A 21125-nucleotide genomic window follows, 5' to 3' on the forward strand; every position below is an offset into this window, starting at 1 on the left:
GCATAAATCTGGCGAGCACAGGGTGAGGAGCTGCTCTGTAAGCTTCTCAGTGCGAGGAGAGGGGTTGTGGTTGGACAGCTGAGGAGGGAAGGAAGGAAAGAGCATTTCAGAATCATACATCACAGCAACCTGATTAGCTCCATTTTCATGACTGTGGGAGCTTTTCTTGCAGGATGTTGCTGTTAAATATCAGGTAGACCTTTCTGTTTCCTATGTTCATTTTTGTGTTTATTGTTCCTTAACTACCCAACAAAGTCCTTTAAGAGATTTTGTCAAAGAGCTGTTTATCCAAAACGCATGCATGTGATTATCATTTGCTTAACCCTGTATAATTTCTGTTAGTTACTAGCTGTGTGCAGGTGTCTTTGTTTGGACTATTTTAATCGTTTTCAGCCCAATTTCACTGAAACTCATCAGTTTGCTGCTGCATCAGAGAGCAGATTTATTCCGGTCCCCTCTAGCGACCGGTTTCTTGTGTCAAATCCTAACATGTGAGTGTAATTTGATGACATTGAGTTCTGAGTCTCTCTCCATTGGCGTACGTTGTTTTTGGCTTGACAACATTGAGCTAAGATGAGCAACTTCAGCAGATGCAGCTCATTAAACAAACATGCTGATGTGCTCTGAGGTGGGGGGGGGGGGGCAGTCTGAGCTTTAAAGCAGCATCTGTGCTAAATATGCTCTCATTTCCCTTCTCTGTGTCTGTTCACATGCTCCCGCTCGGCCTGCTTTGGATCCATGCTACATCACTAATGGTGAGTCTGAGGAAGCACACTCCACCCACCTCTTTGTTAGTATTAGGAGTCTTTCCTGAGTTCCATAAGGTCTATTTAGCCACAAGTGTTTTGCTCATATGGCGCATTCATTCATACACATCCCTCTGCTACAGATGACTGCTGTCTTTGTGGGGTTGCTTACTCCTCTTATGTAGATGTCAAATCTGCATGGTTCTTTACACTGTAAGCCAATTACATGAGGTTCTTTAACAGGCATGTGTGTGCTGGTATATGTAAGGGTGTCCGTGCACAGTGGGAGTGTACAGGCGTTGTTATGCAATGATCTGTACATGCGTTTGGTTTGTGTGAGTCCTGTAAGAGTCTGAGAAATGAAAGGATAATTCAGTTTCTAATCAAAACCACTTTGCTTTATATACCTTTTGATGAGGGTGTTTATGTAAGCCATTTTTAAAAGGTCATACCAGAAACAGCAGGTACATTATTATGCCTTGCGAAAGTATTCATACCCGTTAATTTTTTTCTCTCACATTTTATCATGTCAGAACTGTCATTGTATTTTATTTTGGGATTATATGAGATAAACTAATACAAAGAAGAAGAGAGACATGCGTGGTGGAAGAAAAAGGATAAACGGTTTTCACAATTTTCTCACAACTAAAAACGGAGTGGGCCATTTGAAAATATAACCATGCCTTTATAGTTCTGGCTGCACATTTTCAGGTTGGCCCTGTCCCTCTGCCCATATTTCTAATAGTGTTTCTTTGTCTCCGTGATGCTGTTTGATCTCTAATCTAACCAACCTCTGAGGCCTTCACAGAACAGCTGGATTTCTACTGAGATCATGTTGTTCCCAGATAGACTCTGTTTGCTAATTGGGTAACTAACTAGGTGGGCATTTGGCTGCACCGGATTTCAATTAGGGGGATCAGTGGCTGCATGTCGCACTTTTCACATTTTTCCCCCTTAAAACTGTTAAAAGCCTTGGTTCCTTTTACTTCACAATTATGTTCTACTTTGTGCTGTTCTAACATAAAAAATAATAACATATATTGATGCTTTTAGTTTTAATGTGACAGAATGTCACAAAAAAAGAATAAGGTATAAATTCATTTGCAAGGGCTAAATGATTTAATGCTGTTGCACATGCAAAAAATGAATTGTGAACAAAATCTTTAATTTGAACAAATATTTAATATCTGAATTCTTCAACAATGCAGCTCAAAGACCAGATTATTAGAAGAAAGTAGCCTACTGCCTCTGCAGCGACAGTGAGTATTTCACTTTGGGTTCAAACCTTTCACTTCTATCTCTGCTTATGAATGCGTCTGAGCCTTTGTCCAAAGTCCACAGTATAACAGTCACAAATTAAAAACAATGAATAAAATAAGATTTTCAACAACATAATTAAATGTATTAGCACAAAGCAGCAACGGGCAGCATGGGGGCAGTATATCAATTAGGAAAGTGCAGTGTGCATTCACTATTCATTCATCCCACACAAATTCTAAAAAATATATACTGTAATGATATTAAAATATATGGTAAGTAAAATATAACATGTAAACTGTATCCCTAGTATGAAGAGTCCTTCGAAATAAATGTAAAAAAAAAAGCGTTTCAAAAAAGAAAAAATATAATCATGTTGCATAACCTATCCTCTAGGGGGAGCTGCCGTGCTACCCTGACTCTTTACACATCTCGCTCGTACGTCCCACCATTTCAAACTGAAAACCAAAGCGACCAATCACATTTCATACTCTAATACAGTAATTGCTCTAAGCCAATGAGAACAGAGTATAAGATGTTATTTCACTGTAAAAGGCGGGACTTGAGGATGATTGACATGTTTCATTTGAGCTCAGGCCAGATCGTCGGTGTGTGTGGACTGTAGTTGAGATTTTTGGGAGGCTGAGTCAGTGGGACGTGCATTATTTTTTGGAGCAGAACCGAGTGCGACTCCACGTTTTGGAAAATCCCCTCCATACTCATCTCTTGAGATTTAAACAGGTAATGGTTCATTTTTTTCTATCTCCTTTAAAGTCACGTGATGGATAAATCAGCGACATATCGGCTGGTTCATGGCTTTTTGGATCTGCATCATGTTGTGCTCTATACGCTTTACCCATTGAGGTTACATATGCTCAACCTACACGAATTCATAGAGATGGTTTGAGAAATGGTCAAAGAAACGCCGCTTTCCACTAAAGCTCGTTATGAAGGAAATTAATTCATACCTTCGGTTTAAAACGCTTCATGGCGCCTGCCCTCTTCCATGTTATCCCTGTTATCATCACCTTAACTCCCCCCCGCTTCCCGCTGCTTCTCCTTCGGATGTGATTTACGTCGTCAGCGTAAATCACCTCGCGGGGATGTTTTTTTTTTTTTTTTTTTTTAGCTCAGGTAAATTAAGCTACACTCCAGTGTTTACATGTTTGTGTTTATCTTTCAAATTGAATAGACTCTGGTGCTGTACAGGTAGAGGATAGTTAGAATCAATCTTAGTATTACCTGTACGTCAGTTTTAACCGTAGGTTCTTTTAAAAATGATGCGTTCAGAGCCTTGTTTAAACATCCGGCTCCGTTTTTGTGGGACAACACACGTAGGAGCTTCCTGCCACTGACAAAACAAAGTAGTAGATGCCGAGTTATTTAAGCATCACACTGCTGAGTTACTCTATTTTGTGTGATTTTTTTAAATATGTTTTATTATGTTTTTTACAGCACCAGTTTTAGTAGGTGGGGTGATTTTTCTTTCGTTTAAATGTAACATACATGAGCTGTTCTTTTGGTAAGTGCTTTACAAGCATATATGGGTGGGGGATTTGGTTCCATTTTTTGTTGCTTCTATGAGTTTTGATCATTGTTCCCTTTAATCGGTTTGGTACTAATGCATCCATAGTTTTATAGGCAGGTTCCTGATAGCAGGGTGTTAGTGCGTGTCAGTATCATAATATTTTACACAAACTTTAACAGATGGCAAAGGGCTCAGCTAGTTCAGACTGTCAAGTAAACAGGCCAGCAGACTGGCAGACACTGATTTGAGATTGTGCTAACTTATAAAAGGTTTGTGCTGGTGCTTCTCCTATTGAATATTTCTGTAATCGTTTATGTAAGTAATCCCTCGATTAATTGAGTCATTTTGTTGATGACATTTTTGCTTCCTACAGCCCACCTACTCAAATCTACTATAAAAAGCTTCCCCTTATCTCTGTCGAAGGTGTGCAGGCTGTGAATATATCTGGAACTACTTCCAGGACAAATAATAAAACAACTAATGGTCATCTTGGTCCAGAAAATATTTTTGTGCTTTCTGTACCGTGTTAACAAGTTAAACGCTTTTTCTAATTGGAAAAGTGCTGAGGTCTCCAACAGGTATTGAGACTAAAAATAATCAAAATCCTCATGCTTATCATGCCTGGATGATATTGTGAGTGTTCACGACTCAAAGCCTCTTATCTGTGTTCTGTTGAAAATGTGACTTTCACACTAAATTATATATTGGCTGGTTTTCAATACCGAAACCTCAAACATTTTCCATCATACTGTTCATGCGGTTTAAAATTGGTTTCATGTGATGTCAGAGAAAGTGGCAGGGCGACTGGAGTTTTCTCCAGCTGTACTGAGCATAGCTAAGAGCCATGCTGCCCCTTCTCCAACTCTTGCTGCTCACTGCCTGTCAGCTGGCTGAAAGAAAGCCTATTACACCTTCACTTTGCTTACAAGACAGTCAGATTTGGCTGTTTGGTAACATTCGTGGAAACAAAAGGAGTGTGATCCATCACTTTTTTTAAGGCAACACTGTTTTAAAATTAGAGTTGACAACCAATGAGCAGCATCTGGCTCACCAGAGTTTAACCAGCTAATATCAGTTTGTTATACTCTTACAACTCTTGTACAATAAGTGCTTAAAATTGCTATGGAATTTAGGAGGTGTTAATACTGTAGAAATAATAAATAAATGTTGGTAAAAACATTCTTAGAACAGCAACAATCAGGATATTTTTTGAGCAGCAGCAGGAAATGTTTGTTTGCTCTGTTTTTAAATGAAAGCAAGTAGATCATATTTTACATTTTTGTGTAAATGCTGTGAAAAGTGTCAAAGTTATACTATGAAAATGCCACACGGTTGACACGTAAAACATTTGTGGCTCTTATCCATTTGAGTTAGCTGCATTCAGATAAAAGTTTATAATCTGTGCTGATGTGCAGAAGACATGTCTGTCATAATTTTGTTTTTCTAAACGTATAGGACTTCCCACCAGTTGTTTGTAATGTGTGCTGCACAGGTAATGTAACTTGAGGACTTAACCGACTAATACTAGGACACAGGGCTGTTCCGTTTCGTATTAAATGTAACCCTTAAATTTAGCTCTAATATGTCTTCTCTTCACGTTGATCAGCAACCCACCTAGGAATAGCTCCATTTGTGTGTTATAAAATAATTATCTTTTTCCCCTGGTAGCTGATTGAGAGGCAGCTGGATTCCTAATCAGTAAAGAGGGAATCCATCTTGGTTTTGAGCTGTACCTTTATGGCAGTCATGTGCACCAGTCGTTGTTGTTTATGGACAGGATTCCAGTCAGAGAACAGATAACAATATCAACAGAGCCATGCTATAGATTCTTCTAGTTCAGCTTGATGGGGAGTAGTTTTGGATTTCTCCCAGTTTGCTCTAAGAATAATTACTAACTGGCTGCATTAGTAGTGGTTTATTAAGCTGTTTTGTTACATAGAGCCCATTAGAGACACTGATAGGGATATTGATCAGCTTTGGAGTGTTTGCCTTGCTCCATGTTCATTGCCATACTGGCCAATTTGATGGTTTCTCAGACAAACAAACTGCTAATCTTGTTTTTATTTTAATCATATGTTTAGTTCTTGTTGCCATTATAAATGTGTTTTATTTTACCTGTATTCATTTTTTTCTGTCGTTGAAACGAAATAAAAGAAACTGAATACAATCATCATTTGGCTACATAATAATAGGAAGGAAAGCAATATTTTTTTTGAATAGGTCAGTGATAATGTCAGCCTAACCAACAACTGTCTTTGATCTTAATATTTTCCGTCATCACAAAGCATCCTGGTCACTAAAATCTATATCCAATATGGGCATCAAGAGCAATGAAAGCCTGTCCAGTTATATGATTTGCAAGCAGAATGTTAATACATGGTTACTGAAATATAATTACCTAACAACTAGGGGTATAAAAGCTTATATTTGCAATGAAAATATCCAGTGCAACCCTGGTGGTTCAGTATGAATATGTAGCAAACGATCATTGTGCTGTTTTATACCTGAACACATGCAGAATGTTTATGTGCACAAATGTTTATTGTTGCGCAAATTAAAAAGTGACACCAAAACAACACAGCGAGGAGTCCCAGCTATCACTGAACTCTGCTGTTTGGAAATATTAAGGTTTATCTTGTAACTACATTGGAAGAAGAAAGGTGGAGCGAACCAACTTTAACTGAAATGGCTTCAAGCCACTTGTAAACATCACTGGTACTGGAGAAATATCAGCTGAGGTCCAAATGGCTGCCTGTAACATCCAATCAGCCCAAACTCCATACATGTACGAGATGCAAGTCAGAGGAATCCCTGTTGATGAGAGGAGATTTTCCCAATAGCTCCAGATGCTGCATTCTGGTACAGCTGGGACAATTGGTTGTCAAAATATCAGAACGACTCCAAAGAGACCTAAAAATGTTTTGGTGTTAAATATGGGCACACTCTTTTTTTAAAAATGTCTAAACTACAACATTGGATGTTTTCAAGTGGGTATATTATTGTCCAGGCACTGGCTATGTCTGCTTATGCTAATTAATTCATTGAAAAAATCCAACCAAATCTCTTCTCAGATTTAAAATTTCCACTTTTTTAAGTTTTAGAGCATAATGAAATCAAATAATTTCAGAAATTAAAAGATTCTTTGTTTAGTGCTGTCCGAAGTAAAAAAAAAAAAAAAAAATCATATATTTTTTATTTATTTTTCTTGATTGAAGCATTTCCGAAAATGTACCGAACTGTGATTATAGTATACCTTTACACCCCTACTACTAAGCAATGCATCTGAGCACTCCATTGTGATTGCAATGTGGCACTCATTGATAATGCATTGACGATTCTGGTTTGATATATCGTTCAGTTCCAAGTTCTAGTTTGAAAATCCAAGTAAATTCAAACGGCCCACTGACTCAATGGGATTAATTTAGTAATCGAGAACTGGATCAGATTGCAAGTAGTCTTTGCTTCTGACAGCGGCACACCTGGATAGAGTCAGCTGCAAGAAAATCAACTTGCGCAAGATTAAAAAGAGTGGAATCAAAACAAAACATGACAAGATTTTGCACAAGAGAATATATGAAAGTCAACATGTATATTCCAGGTCTGCACGGTGGCGCAGTTGGTAGCACTGTTGCCTTGCAGCAAGGAGGTTCTGGGTTCAATTACCAGCCTGGGGTCTTTCTGCATGGAGTTTGCATGTTCTCCCCATGCATGCGTGGGTTCTCACTGGGTACTCCGGCTTCCTCCCACAGTCCAAAAACATGCCTGTTAGGTTAATTGGTCTTTCTAAATTGCCCTTAGGTGTATGAATGAGTGTGTGCATGGTTGTATGTGTGTTGCCCAGCGATGGACTGGCGACCTGTCCAGGGTGTACCCTGCCTTTCGCCCATAGACTGCTGGAGATAGACACCAGCTTCCCCGTGACCCACTATGGAATAAGCAGTAGAAAATGACTGACTGACTGACCATGTATATTCCCTGTTATTAAACTGTTTAGTTAAGTACGAGATAGGGCTACAAGTGAACACGTCATGTCTTAGGGTGATCCTGTTCCTGTCAGACCCCTCGCTGTGTGTATCAATTATCTATAACCATCAGTGCCATGTTCACTCCCAGACTCTCAGGGTGTGCAGAACAGTGGCAGCTCTGTTTAAACCCACTAATGAGAAGGCCTAATTGGTTGTTCTGGTGGGGAGAATCCGCTCGTTAGAAATAGCTGGGAGCTTGCAATAAGTGCATGATTATGTTTTTCTTCACATTATTTCTTATTTCATGTGGAAAACTTTGCATTGGCTTTTCATCTCTGAATCATATTGTTTTTTTATTTTTTTTATTTTCTCAGGAGCAGAATCCTCAACTTAGATGTAAGTGAATTGTTAGGAAAAGAAAAAATGCAGCAGAAGGGTTTGAAAAAATATACTTTCCTCTCGTTTGTTTTGTAAAGGCTTTGAGTGCAAGATATAGAGACACAGAGTTCCGAAAATAAAAAACAAAGCTTTGAGTAGATGCAATATGGTGTGACAAAATGGGAAAGATAGGAACACATTTAGGCAGAGGGAAGTGAGTATGATTTAGACATGAGAGAAGAAAGTGAGTTAAATTGACACAGAGTGAAACATATTGCTTAACCATTCGGAAAGGCTATGGGAACATCTTTCTGTGTGTGTGTGTGTGTGTGTGTGTGGCTTCAACAGAAGCAGACAATCTACTCAGATCCGCACAATGAGCAAAGTTTAACAGAAGTTTTGAAAACAGGCAAAGAAAATCAGTCCTTCCTGAATCCACTTGACTGTGACCTTTCTCTGCAGGTTGGCGAAGGAGTTTGCTTACATAACAAACTACAGTTTTCAGTTTTTATCTTCTCAGTCATTGTGGTGACATTAACATTGTCACAACAATTATCAAGGTGGACATATTTTACAGTGTAGTGCTCAGCCGTTACAGGGAAGTATTGGCCTCTAGGTTTTGGAGTTGCAGGGCGATGAGGCGCCACAGGAGCGCATTTCACTCAGAGGAGATCAGAGAGGGGCATGGATGAATGGAAACTGTAATGCAATGTTCAGCTTATTACAGGGACGGGTGAGCGCTGCAGGGTGGGTGAAAGGGTGGGAATGAACCAGCAATTGAGATGTGTGGGACAGAGGATACAAATGTGGAAGGAAGGTGTGCTGGATTCCTTGGTTAAACCTGTAATGTGAATCACAAATGAACAAAAAAGGGGCAAAAAGGAATTTAAGAGTACTTTCTGATGAGAGAATAAAAGGAACCCCTTGTGTTCATCGGTAACATTTAAATCAGAGGGGAAGAAAGAGAGGGCAAACTGCCTACCCCAGCATGCGTCCGTTTCTGAAAGAAATGATAGACTAAAAAACAGAGACGGAGAGTAGGACTGTTGCTCTGGCGCAGGTCCAGACATAGTTAAAAAGAGATTAATCAGCATAGGGTCACATTCTCACAGGGAGAGGCTGAACAGGGCAGGGAAGCGTAGGGCAAAGCCTTCATTTTCAAAAGGTCAGGATGCAGCGTGGGGAAACAAGGGGTTGGTGCACACAGTTAGTTGACATTTGAGGCATATCAACACAGATTTCTAAAGTTTGGAAAATTAGGATGTCAGAAAAGAGCAGCACGTCATTGTGAATTTTAGGTTTAAAAAGTAAAGGATTATCCCATTTATTAACAGTTTACAACAGGAAAACATCTCAGACCCACTTTAAATAGATAAAGGTAGAATAAAAGCTGCAAAATTGTGAATGGACCACAAATTAGCCTCGATTAGGAGAAACTAGATGGTAAAAACTTTTTTTATATAATTAAATTGTTTTAATTAAATAATAAATTAATATTACAGCAGTGATCATGGTTGGAAGTACATATGTATTTAAAGTTTAAATGGAAAAATGTGCACCACCATTTTCTGTGTCTCAAAATTGAGAATGTAACTACATTACTAGTTGGCAATATTTCATGTTTGTATTATTATTACATATGGAAAACAGCTAGTAAGAACTTTTAATAAATTATATAATCCATAAAGAATATATTTTTTTGTTTGTTTAGCATATTAATCAATAAAAACAACGGGGAACAAAGTTTGCTTTTTAAAAGTAAAAAAATAAAGAAACCAAAAGGTCAAGTGTACAAACTACGTTGATTTAGGAGTGTGGCTATGCATTCAGCCCATGAGACGATGCATTGCGTTCTTGGTCAATCAGGAAGTCAAAGTACTTTTATTTGTTTGATCAGGTCATACAGATTGTAAAATGCTAAAGCATGCTAAACTGGATTATCAGCCCCTTTCAGATCATAGTTCCACAATAAATACACAACCGCAAAAGCTGAGGTCAATGAATCAAACAATTATCCTAAAAGAGCTAATGTTTCAGTGCTTTACCTAGAACGCACACTCCGTGTGCACTCTCCACAGACATTTGAGATTTCATAGTCCAGCGTACCAATTTTTTACATTTCTTGTGACAAAGACCTATATTTCCCCACACTTTCTGCCATGGTGTCATCATACGAGAGGGGAGAGTTAATTTGCCTTGTACCTCTGGAACAACAAAAGAAAAGAAGGTTGTATGTAAGGCCATTAAACCAGACCAGGGCTGAAGAAGGGGAAAAGACTTGTCAGTACGGCACAGAGTGGCAGTGATGCTATGCGTCCTCGTGACTGGTTGCTGGGAGCAGTGTGTCACACATAAAACAGTTCGAAGTGAAGACTTTTTCCTGCCAAGCAGTTTATTGTGACACTAGGTACGCAACCGTAAAAACGTTGCACGGACAAATCCGGCGGACGTTTGCTTTACTTCTGCATGTAGCCCACTTTGAGCATGCACAAACGTCCGCACACTCGAGTACCCCTGACTCTGTGGGAGCATTTAGTGTTTGCCAAAAGCTGCCGTACAGATTCCTTACAATTGGTGAGGGTTTCTTGAGTGCTTATTTCACCAAAGTCACACTGATGGCAATTGGATGGTACTTTGCAAGGCATACAGTGGAGCTGCTAGACTGTGAAACTTGGTATCAACTGATGTTTTATTCTACACAACATACACAAAATATCTTTTTGTTTATAACCAAAGTAAATTAATGCATGATTCTGATAAAAGTAGTTTAATTAAACTAATTTAATCATGTTGATCAGCTACATTTGAACATTCATTTAAAATAACATGGAAGCGTGTGACAAATTAGGACCATGGGAAGGGGGTTGGACAAAGAAAAAAGGATACTGAGAGTAAACGAAATGAGAGACGGAGTGTCCCGGTCAAGAAGGTTGAGTGGGAGTTCAGTCCTGCCAACTAGTTCTCATTAGCAGCTTTTGAGATGCTCTGAAGTTTGTAAAACATTTTGGAGAGAGTTTAGGGTCTGTACTCTGTTGTTCAGGTCAAAATATTTGTGGCAGGAAGTGGCTGCACGAAGCAAAGTGAGTTATAATATCATTGAATTTTCCTGGCTCATAACTTGGCAATACTTGAGAAACATAGTTTTCAACGTTTTCTTGACACCCTCTGACATTACCCAGAAACACTTGATATTTTACTTTTATCACATCTTGTTTTTTTAATGGTATTTTTTTTTTCTTAAAACAGACACTGATACTGAGATTTTTTTTATGTAAAAAACTTGAAAGAGTGGGAGTTCAGTTGAGAGAAACCGAAGAAGGGGGTCTTTTCCTGTTTCCTGGTTAGGGGTCAGAGGTCACTGGTCTGGGATTAGCTGATACCAGACGCCTAAATAATTTGTCTGGTTTTGTAGCCTTTGTATACGTGTGACGTTGTGGCCACTGCAAACATTTTTCACAGAATGATTGAGAGTGTGACTAAAGTTGGACAGCAGCAGCGGTGTCCTTGAAGTGACCGAGGAAACAGTAGAGGAGTGTAGAAAAGAGGACACCTTGCTGTGGTCAGCAGGGAATCTTCTAATTTTAGAGTTCAGGGTTAAGGATGGAGAGCTAATGGATGACTGGTGGCAATGAGTTGGTGAAATGTGGGTGTTTTAGTGCCTTGCAGAAGTATTCATACCCCTTAAGCTTTTTCACACTTTGCCACATTACAGCCACAAAACGTAATGTATTTTAGGGACCAACACAAAGCAGTGCACCGTTGTGAAGTGGAAGGATGATGCTTTGTACAACCACATGTGGCAAGCAATTATTACAGCTGGAAGTGCTCTGGGTATCTCTACTAGCTTTCCACATGTAGAGACGTAGGGCTTTGCTAATTCTTCCTTGCAAAATAGCTCAAGCTCAGCCAGAATGGATGGGCTTTGTATATAAACATCAGTTTGTCAGTTGGAATGAGGTGTGAACTTTGACTTTGGCAGTTTAACACATGGATATGGTTTCACCGTCCTGCTGGAAAATGGACCTCCACCCCAGTGTAGAGTGTTTTGTTGCCTCTGTCGGGTATTCTGTCAGGTTTGCCCTGCATTTATGTCCATTCAACTCCAACCTGCTTTCCTGTCCCTCTTGGAGCAGAACATTACCACAACATGGTGCCGCCACTACCGTGTTTCAGAATGAGGATGAGATGTACAGGATGTTAGTTTTCTGCCACTCACAGTGTTTTGCATGTAGGCCCCAAAATGTTTAGCATCACTCTGAATTTAGCCCCATCCATCTTCCCATCACCGCCAACCTGCTTTCCTGCTGTGGGAAAAATGGGATGGTGTGTTCAGGGCAGTGCACTGTTTGTTTTCCACCACAGTGTTTTGCATGTAGGCAAAAAAACAATTGTTGTTGTAATGTGACGAAATGCAAAAAAAGTTAAAAAGAAGAATTTGTTCAGTACATGCCAAAATAATCATTTATAAAGCACCCTGATTGGGGCTTCTGTTTATTCTAATTGTTGCATACTCTGCGGACACGGCATCTGCATCAGTTTGTCATATAAGGCAAGTGTAACAATCACCTGCTTTGTCAGAGCACCTGTTATTACCAACCGCGATCAAATGTTTACCCACCATAGTGTCACCACACCCACTGCTGCAGAGCGAGCTCTTCAGTTTCACCTCAAGTTTCAAAGACTCTCCTTTTCGTCTCTCTTTTTGTCTTGCAGCTCAGTCCCTGCCTGCTTTCTTCCTCTGTTCTTGTTCTTTTTTATACTGGGATATCACAGTAAAATATAACCCCTCCTGGCACTTGTGTGATCCGTCCCCCATTCTTTGTCTACACCACTCCCTCCCTCCCTCCCTCACACACACACACACAGTCTCACATTCACGCAGACAGGCTGTTTGCGCCTGACTGCTTTAATCGCTGAAAAGAGGGAGTTTAGTACTTAACAATAGTAGTTATGAGCCGACCTATTCTCACACACACACTCCCCCAGACAGAGCGACAGAGAGAGGGACACTTTATGCAAGAGGACCCAATAGTTTTTTGTGGATAAACATATTATATTGCGATCCAGACTAGACATTGAGATGCTGCATTTTATTTTTCCCTCTTCACTTCCAGACACAATGACATAGGAATATAATGTTTCCCTATTTTGTTACTGTAGGTACCAATAAACTGAGACCCGGCGCTTTGCAGCAGACAATTCTAGCTATGATTTGGCAATAATGACCTAGCAGCCAGACTAATTGCATAGTTTGCATCCTCTAAGAATCATTTTTGAGGTGAACATCGATTAGAAAGCTGAAGGAGGACTCTAGGGAGTAATTTTATTGCTGCCTGTGTTGTTTCATGTCAGCGAAAGGTTAAAATGAAAATGATGGACGCAAAGGCAGGGAGCTTGTAGAAAGGATGACAGGCAGACAGGAACACAAACATACACCAGGATTATCCTTTGTGTAATCCTCAGTTTGAGGGTCAGAGAGCTGTGTAAAGAGACAGGCATGTCCCGAATTTTTACACCGGCAGTGTTCCTAAGTGTCTTTGGATTGTGGGGATGTGTGTATCCCCTGTAATTTGGGAAGTATGGTATTAAATGTGTTTTAGTGTGCTGAAATGAATCTGCTTCTGTTTGTGCATATTTTCTGTCATTGCATGACAGATGGAATGATATACAAGAGAACAGCACAGAGTAGGATTCTGCGTGTCCTTATTTGAAGACCGTGGCTGTGTAGTTATCATCTGCTGGCTGATGATGCAATACTCTGGAAAGCCACGACCTGTTGCCTCAACGTCCAGCACTTTGGACGTCCCCTCTGCAATCTGCTGGGTTGAATTTTTATTTCTCTAGGTTGAGCTGGATGCTTTGTTTTGTAGATTGTACTTTGGGAAAGAGTATCAGAGACAACTTTGTAGAGGTGAGATGTTCCAGTTTATATTTAGGCAATAGGATGAGCAGGTAAACGGGGGAAAATACGCAGAGTAGCTTTGAGGATGTGCTTTTATGACTTATGGATTTGATTGCAACTCTAAAATGAAGTTTTCGATTGAAAATGTTCACTTTTAGTTATTTTGTTTAATGTAACACTTAAACTCCAACACTGATGGTTTGGGGTATGTATTATTTATTACGTTCCACAGTTCGGTTTATTAGTGTTTAATTTAAATATTCCGCTGTTTTTGTACTATTGTTAAATTTAATTGCCTATCATTTTGACCTTCATCTTTAATTGTAATTAGATCACATTTTCTCTGTCATTAGCCTCTTATATTGAAGATTAGCTCAGCTATTATTACTAAGACTGCAGTTTCCGAGTGTCTTTACTTCACAATGTAGACTCTTCCCTCAAATCTGGGATTTCCAGTAGACATTTTCAAATCAGACAGAGATTGAGATCTCAAAAAGTTAAAAAAGTGTTACTTTGCTGTACTCCGTCCAGCCGTCCTGTTATCTGCTCTTTCTCTCACAGTCTAGTTTCTTTTTAAACAGCTTCTTTCAACTCTTGTACTTCCTTTGACGTACATTTTTCAAACCCCTGCCTGTTGCTGAAAATACCAGCTATGAAGTCTACTGAAGAGTGATGGGGAAAGCTTGACCTTACATATGGTGCATCGACAAAATATCAGAATGTCAGACTGAATGTCAGAATTCGGCTCTGAAGATTTAAATCTCACTACCTCTCAGTCATTTTTAGGCACAGCTGTTTATAATCTACGTTTGGCTACCTACAAGTTACCTAGTAAACAAACCTACTGCAGACTGGCTACCCGAACAGATAACCTGACTAGTTACCGAGGTAATATTAGGCTGTTAGGCTAGAGCAGAACAGCGAAAAACGTTAAATATTACGTGCAACGATTACTTGAAAACTATCTTTTTCTTTTCGAAGCCGTGTATCGAAATGAAATTAACAATAAACAAATATTACAGATAACATTACTTTAACCATATTAACTCAGATGTTATTTTAACAGGCTCAAGAATAGTTGTTTAGCAATTAGATCACGTTGAGCGTTTTTAAATACTGTAATCATGTGAAACTGCATACAGAGGGAATCTCATCCTGGGCCATGTTTAATCAGGAGGCACACAATGTTATCATTTAAAGTACAACAGTACAAAGATAACTGGATCTCATCCTTAATTGTTGGCTTAGTGACACTATTATACATTGCCCTGTGGAAAGACCCCCCCTCGCCGACTCACCGAAGTTTCAAATATCATTCTGTGTGCAGTAAGAGTAAAGTACAGACAGATGTAGGTTTTTAGTTTGATGAGATGTTGCAGATAATATTCAGAATCAGCTTTATTTGCCACGTTTGTGCGATTTAAGTTCCATTTTGCTCTGAATGAAGACATTTTAAATATTAACATTTAAAATGGGAAATAAAACATACATTTTCTTTGGTAAATATGTACATATACAGTGTTTTTATAAAAGAAGAAGACAAGGTTGAATTAGTGCAAATATGCATGGTATCGATCCCGGCGCTCGGACTGTTAAGTGTCATCAGAGAGATGACCTAGGTCAAGAAACTGTCTCTGTAGCGGCTTGTTTTCACACATATAAATCAGTTGAAATAGTCTCATCATAAAACATAAATGACAAGTTATTTTAGTCGTAGAATCTCTTTTTAAAGACTGTCATGGATGAAGCTGCTGGTGTTACACTGAGCACTGTTTTGGTCGCGGTGCGGTGAACGGTAGGAGTCAGAAATAACCGTTCCAGCTCTGACAGGTCCACAATGAACATTACATGTAACCCTGATGTGCTTTGAAAAGGGTTTCGACACGGTAATATTCTCCATTGTCACCAATTCCCTCGTTCATCGATGTTTATTTGTGCTGCTGTAATCTCTTGTCTCCTTGGGGATTTATTGTTGTAGCCCCTGAATGCCTTCACCATAGAAACCTGTTCCTCCACTCTTGCCCTGCTACGCCCCATAGATTAGGGTGGGTGGGTTCGTATGTGCTTTTGTACCACCTTGACAGCTCTGCTATCTTCATTACAACATATAAAAGAAAACGAGATGGGGGGGAGATTAAAAATATCACTGTCTTTTCTTTCCATTATTATTTTATGCTCCTTTATTATACACGTTAATCTCCTGATCCTAAATCTGTTATATGCCCGTCTATTTACCTCCAATTTATGAGGCGTACAAACATATTTATGAACGTGGAAAGAGGGAACCCAGTCATATCTGAGTTTGGTAAACATTGCTTTCAGCATCGTAGGGATTTTACAGCAAAGCTGGAAAGCAAATGGGTGGTGCTCTCTCTCTCTTTCCCTGGTTGCTCTCTGTGACCCTCGCTTACCCTGTCAAAAAATATGCAGCTGCAGAGGTCTGCAGTCCAAAAATTATTCAGTAATAACTCTGCTTTTAAGATGCCCATAAATACTCCAAGTAAGTGCAATAAAAAATGTGGGAAAAATAAAAGTGAGGTCATCATAGAAGAGAGGAATTAGAGAGGAAGTCTAATTCCCTTGCCGATCGTCATCCATTAGTAATCCGTTTCAGTCGGCTTGTGCTGTTGTTTTTTTCTTCATGCATTTTGTCTTCCACTTTCTGTGTCTCTCAATCATCTCTAGCACTGGTCTTCTCTAACTCCGCCCCTCACCCTCCGAATTTCTCTCCCGCTTTCTGCCCTCGTTTCTCTGAGCGATGGTCCTAGGGGGAAGTGGAGCTCTGAGGGACGGCGGAGAGGATGGAGGAGAAAAAAATGGCAATGACAGTTGGTAGGGCAGGCATTCACTAAGCGGCGGGGCGTGAAAGAGAAGGCAAAAACGACCTGAACGTGGTTTCAGAAGGAAACTGTAGGTGGGAAGGAGCGAAGGGAAATAAGAGAGAAGCACAAACAGTAGGTAAGGGTGTAAGTTCATCAGCTCATGTAACCACGCATTCATCCATGCATTTAGGAAACAATAACTAACAGGAGAGGTGGAAAATGTGCAGTAAAGGTTACCAGGAGTTTCATCAGCGTCTCAGAGCAGTGAAAAAAGAGAGTTTCTCATCTCTGGTAATAATTCTCCCCGTAGTAGTTTTATAAAGGAAATGAGTATAATGTCCATCGTATTAAGCGCACAAAGCTGAGTAAAACAGCAATTAGCCAGCAATTCTGCATGCCTCTGGATAATGATTAAATCAGCTGAGATATGCAAAGTGAGAGACAAAGGTAAAAGCAGGGAAAGCTCAGGAATGTTAAATCACAAACCCCACTTCTGTGTTTATCTTTTCCTGTCCACTATCTGCTTGGACTTTTATTACTGTGCGTTTTTAGGAATTTTATGGCGGTTTAGACAACTTGGTCTCCCGAACCTCACTAATTGAGCGTAAAATATTTGAATAAAAATGCACCGCAACACCATTATGTGCCTGCAGACAAATTCAGTCGTCTTCAGTGAAGCAAGAAAGACACAGGACAATAGCTGGTTTAGGCGATGAGCGTATGATTCAGCGTTGTAACCTGCACGTGACCTCTTTTGTATGAGCCATCTGTTACAGTTGTAGCTCAGAAACACTTGACTCCCATCAGATGTTGTAAAGTTGGTTTTATGGGCTTCTCTGACTTATGTGTGCTAGTTTAGATGGAGATAATGTAAATTGGGGGTTAAAACAGGGCCTTAACAGAGAGGGAGAGAGAGTCTTCCTGAGCTGAGAAAAGAGCAATGAAGAGAAAGCAGGGGAGGGGGGGGGATTGAAGTTGTGGGAGCTCTAGAACAAGCTTCCTGGTGTTAAATAGCTGTAGAGAAAAAGGGCCAGTTTAAAGCAGGACTAAGCTGCCGTGACGAAACTCCATTTAGGTGCCATCTCCGAATAAACCCACTAAAAGCTATTTTAAAGAAAGGCACTGTCTGTGAGAAGGACCTGCAGCCTATTTGTCACTATATCTATATCTCTCTTATAAGACAGATTCATGTGGTGTAATATTTACAGCAGTTTAATGTAATTTCATGTCCTGTGGTTCCAGGGCTATGGTCTCTTGCTTTTCAGCCAACAATTCTGTAGTCGACAGCAGATTTACAATACTATTAAATAACTGTGTGAAGTATAGAGGACTTTTAGAGCCGGATGCCACATAAAAATTTGACTGTACTTTGAGAAGGACTGCATCATTTTTATAAAGTAAGAGACCCTTATTTAGGTGTACAGTGCCTGGAACCATTTCATATTTGATCATGTTATAACCACCACTTAATAGCCAAACACAAAGTATTAGATAACTATCACATAGTTATAAAGGGGGGGGGGGGGGAACGGCACATGGTTTTCAAAATTTTCTACAAAGAAAATCTGCTACTGTCTGTTGTTGTCAGAGCAAACTTTACTAAATAAAATCTAGTTCCACCATCAGCCTTCACAATTTACTTAAACGGCTAATATCCAACCAACTACAGTTTGCATGGCAGAAAACTAAGGCCCTGTCCACAAGGAGGCAAAAACGGCATCGTGTCAAAAACGATAAAAAAAAAAAAAAATGTGCGTCCACACCACTGCACGCAGCACTGCTGAAAACGCTGTAGTATGTATGCCGACCCCATTGGTGGCTCTGTGACACTGCCACGGACACACACCAAACACAGTGGACAGAAATACCGGGCATACAGAGACAACTCATGCGAGGTCATCAAAGCAGCATGGCGCAAAGGGGCGGGTTACAGAGACCGGTGGAGCTATGACATCATCGTGTCAGAGAAGACACGGAACCGGCCTTTTGAAATCTTTCCATTCTGGAACCCGGAGTAGAAATATTTGTTTTGGTGTCCTAAAAACATCGGATCGGAACACACATTCCCCACCGTGAAACATAGTGGTGGCAGCATCATGGTGTGGGGACGCTTTCCTCCAGCAGGGACCACATAGCTGGTGGGAGTCTACGAGAAGGCAGATGGAGCTAAATTCAGGGAAATCCTAGAAGAAAACCTGTCGGAGGCTGCAAAACCCTTGAGATTTTGCTGTACAGATGTTTTTCAGGCGCTGGTCGCTTAGAGCACACCTGGTGTAGCGTTTCTTAATCGTTCCTCTGATGCAGACGAGAAAGCCTCGCATTGTCTGTGTGGAATCTGCAGTAAAACATCAATCATGACGTGACTCATGACAAATCTTCTGAAATAGGACCAAAGCTTTGTAATACGTGTAGCTCAGTTTTTACTGGATCCACAAGCACCTTCTTGGTTTTAACAAATCGCTTTCATTCCTTCTCTTTCTTTCTTTCTTTCTTTCTTTCTTTCTTTCTGCTACTTGAATCATTTATAAATTCTGTTCTCTTTTGCCTTGACCTGCTATGAGAAAAACTAATGAATCAGTTTGCACATGTTTTTAAGCTGAATAAAGCTGTAAAATATTACCATCCATGTCCCCTATATCTGATGTTTTATTGGACTTGGAGTACCTCTTAAGAAGAGTGTATTTTATCTCCTCGTTTTGTCCTGGAGTCAACCAGTTTATTGCTTCTCCCAGAAACATACACACACCTTTCACATCCATTTCTCCTCCCAGCTCTGTCTCATTAGCCAATCATGCGTAAGAAGACCTGTTCTATTTTTACTGCGACCGCCTCCCTCTGCACCACCGCTGCACTGTGGATGTTTGCTTGTTCGTCCTCTTATTTAACATGGCAAGGCAGATAAATGGAAGTGGATGACCGTTTAGGATGTTTATATAGAAAAATCAAGTCAGCGTGATGATGGATTGTACGAGAAGCTTAAAATTGTTTGAATAACATGTTTTTACTGTTTGAGTCGCTTTTTCTGCGTGCAGATCCTCACACCCATGACCTCTCTCTCTCCCTGAAGACCGATCATCAAGTCATGGTCTTACGGTGTTATCAAATTGGTGTCACACTGCTCTTAAGGGTCTGTTGCTGTGAGAAGCTGTGTGTGGACAGTGCTGCCAAGGAAATTTGGGTTGAAGAGGTTGTGTATGCTAAGCGCAGCTGCAGGATGAAACTATTGTGACTCATATTTGAACAACGGAGGAGTTTGCCCTCTTTATCTGGGTTTATATGGATGTGCTTGCAACCAGCCCCTGACCCAGATGAAAGTTGCTTTGAGGAAATGAGATTTCATAAACGAATGAGTCCATTTGCTTCCAGGTGTTACTTGTGTAAGATAAAGACTTGCATCGGGGTCAATGCATGACATAGCCTCAGTTTGTTTTCTTTCTCACCCCCTTCGCAGAAGTCTCAAAACCCGAAACATAGGGCTGGAAATCATTTCATCAGGGTGGACTCTGCTTCATCACTCACCTCCTCCTTTTTCTTTTTACAGTTTGACCCGTCACCATGACAACAGAAGTGGGCTTTGAGACAGAGGTGAAGGAGAAAGCGGAAGAAACAGTTGATCAGCTGGACCAATCGGAGACAGCCAAGCAAGAAGCCCAGGAATTAGCAAACGTTGAGGAAGAGGAAAGGGAAAAAGGGAAGGGGAAGGAAAAAGAGGGCAAAGGGATAACTCGATACCTGCCAACATGGTTTAAGAAGCAGAAATCTCAAAGCCAGGTTGTTCGTTTCCTGTTAAGACTGAGTTAAAAGCACAATTTCACTTTAACTATCAGTGACTGTTTGTAACTGTGTGTTATTATTTAAAATCTGAGACAGGGTTTTAATTAAGTTTTTTTCTTCTTAGACATCCCCAACCAAGGAGGTCCCGCCAACAGAAGAACCCGTCAGCAAGGGGACAGAGGGAGAGGAGGAGGCTGCCCCAGAGGTGAACGGTCACGCTCAGGAAGTGGAAGAGAAAGAGGAAGAGGAAGTAAAGTCGGAGAAAGTGAAGGAAGCAACAGAAGCTGAATCTGCATCCAACGCCAGTGCAGAGACTGAGGTAATGGTTAGGCTGTACATCTTCATCTCAGCATAACATGTGAATTCGGTACTTGTCAGTATACAGAACTTTAAAAGTTGCCCATAAAACATTTAGAAAACTAATGATCTATTAAAACTAGAGCCATACGAACTATTTACAGTTCAAATGAAATGCCATCATTGATCATTGTTGAATATTTTCACATTTTGTCACAAAATATAATGAATTTTAATGGGATATTATGTGACACACCAACAGAAATTGGTCCATAATTGTGAAATGAAGGAAATATTGTTCATAATTTCAGTTGTGGAGAAGTTCACTGGAGTGTTACCAAAAACTAGCTGCAAACCTATCAAGACATGACCGTCCACGTAAACTGACAGGGACCCAAGGTAACTCTGGAGGAGCTGCAGTGGCGCTGGATTTTATTAAGGTCTATCAAAGTAAAG

The 21125-nt window shown here is 40.1% G+C and overlaps 1 protein-coding gene across 17 annotated transcripts in view; it reads left to right on the forward strand.

The window, feature by feature from the left end:
* The first annotated feature begins 2549 nt into the window (after nt 1–2549).
* The window catches only part of epb41l2 (erythrocyte membrane protein band 4.1 like 2), a 60126-nt gene continuing 41550 nt past the window's right edge, over nt 2550–21125 (forward strand). For 4 of the 17 annotated variants that reach the window (XM_047388797.1, XM_047388809.1, XM_047388802.1 and 1 more), the window contains exons 1-3: nt 2579–2744; nt 20140–20369; nt 20497–20691. In XM_047388797.1, coding sequence (XP_047244753.1) covers nt 20154–20369; nt 20497–20691 — 411 coding nt within the window. In that variant the 5' untranslated portion in view covers nt 2579–2744; nt 20140–20153. Of the gene's footprint in view, nt 2745–16538; nt 16735–20139; nt 20370–20496; nt 20692–21125 lie in introns of those variants that run through there. The other 13 variants (XR_007041897.1, XR_007041899.1, XR_007041898.1 and 10 more) reach the window with 10 other exon arrangements.

The sequence above is a fragment of the Girardinichthys multiradiatus genome, chromosome 15, assembly GCF_021462225.1.
Source record: "Girardinichthys multiradiatus isolate DD_20200921_A chromosome 15, DD_fGirMul_XY1, whole genome shotgun sequence".
NCBI lineage: Eukaryota > Metazoa > Chordata > Actinopteri > Cyprinodontiformes > Goodeidae > Girardinichthys > Girardinichthys multiradiatus.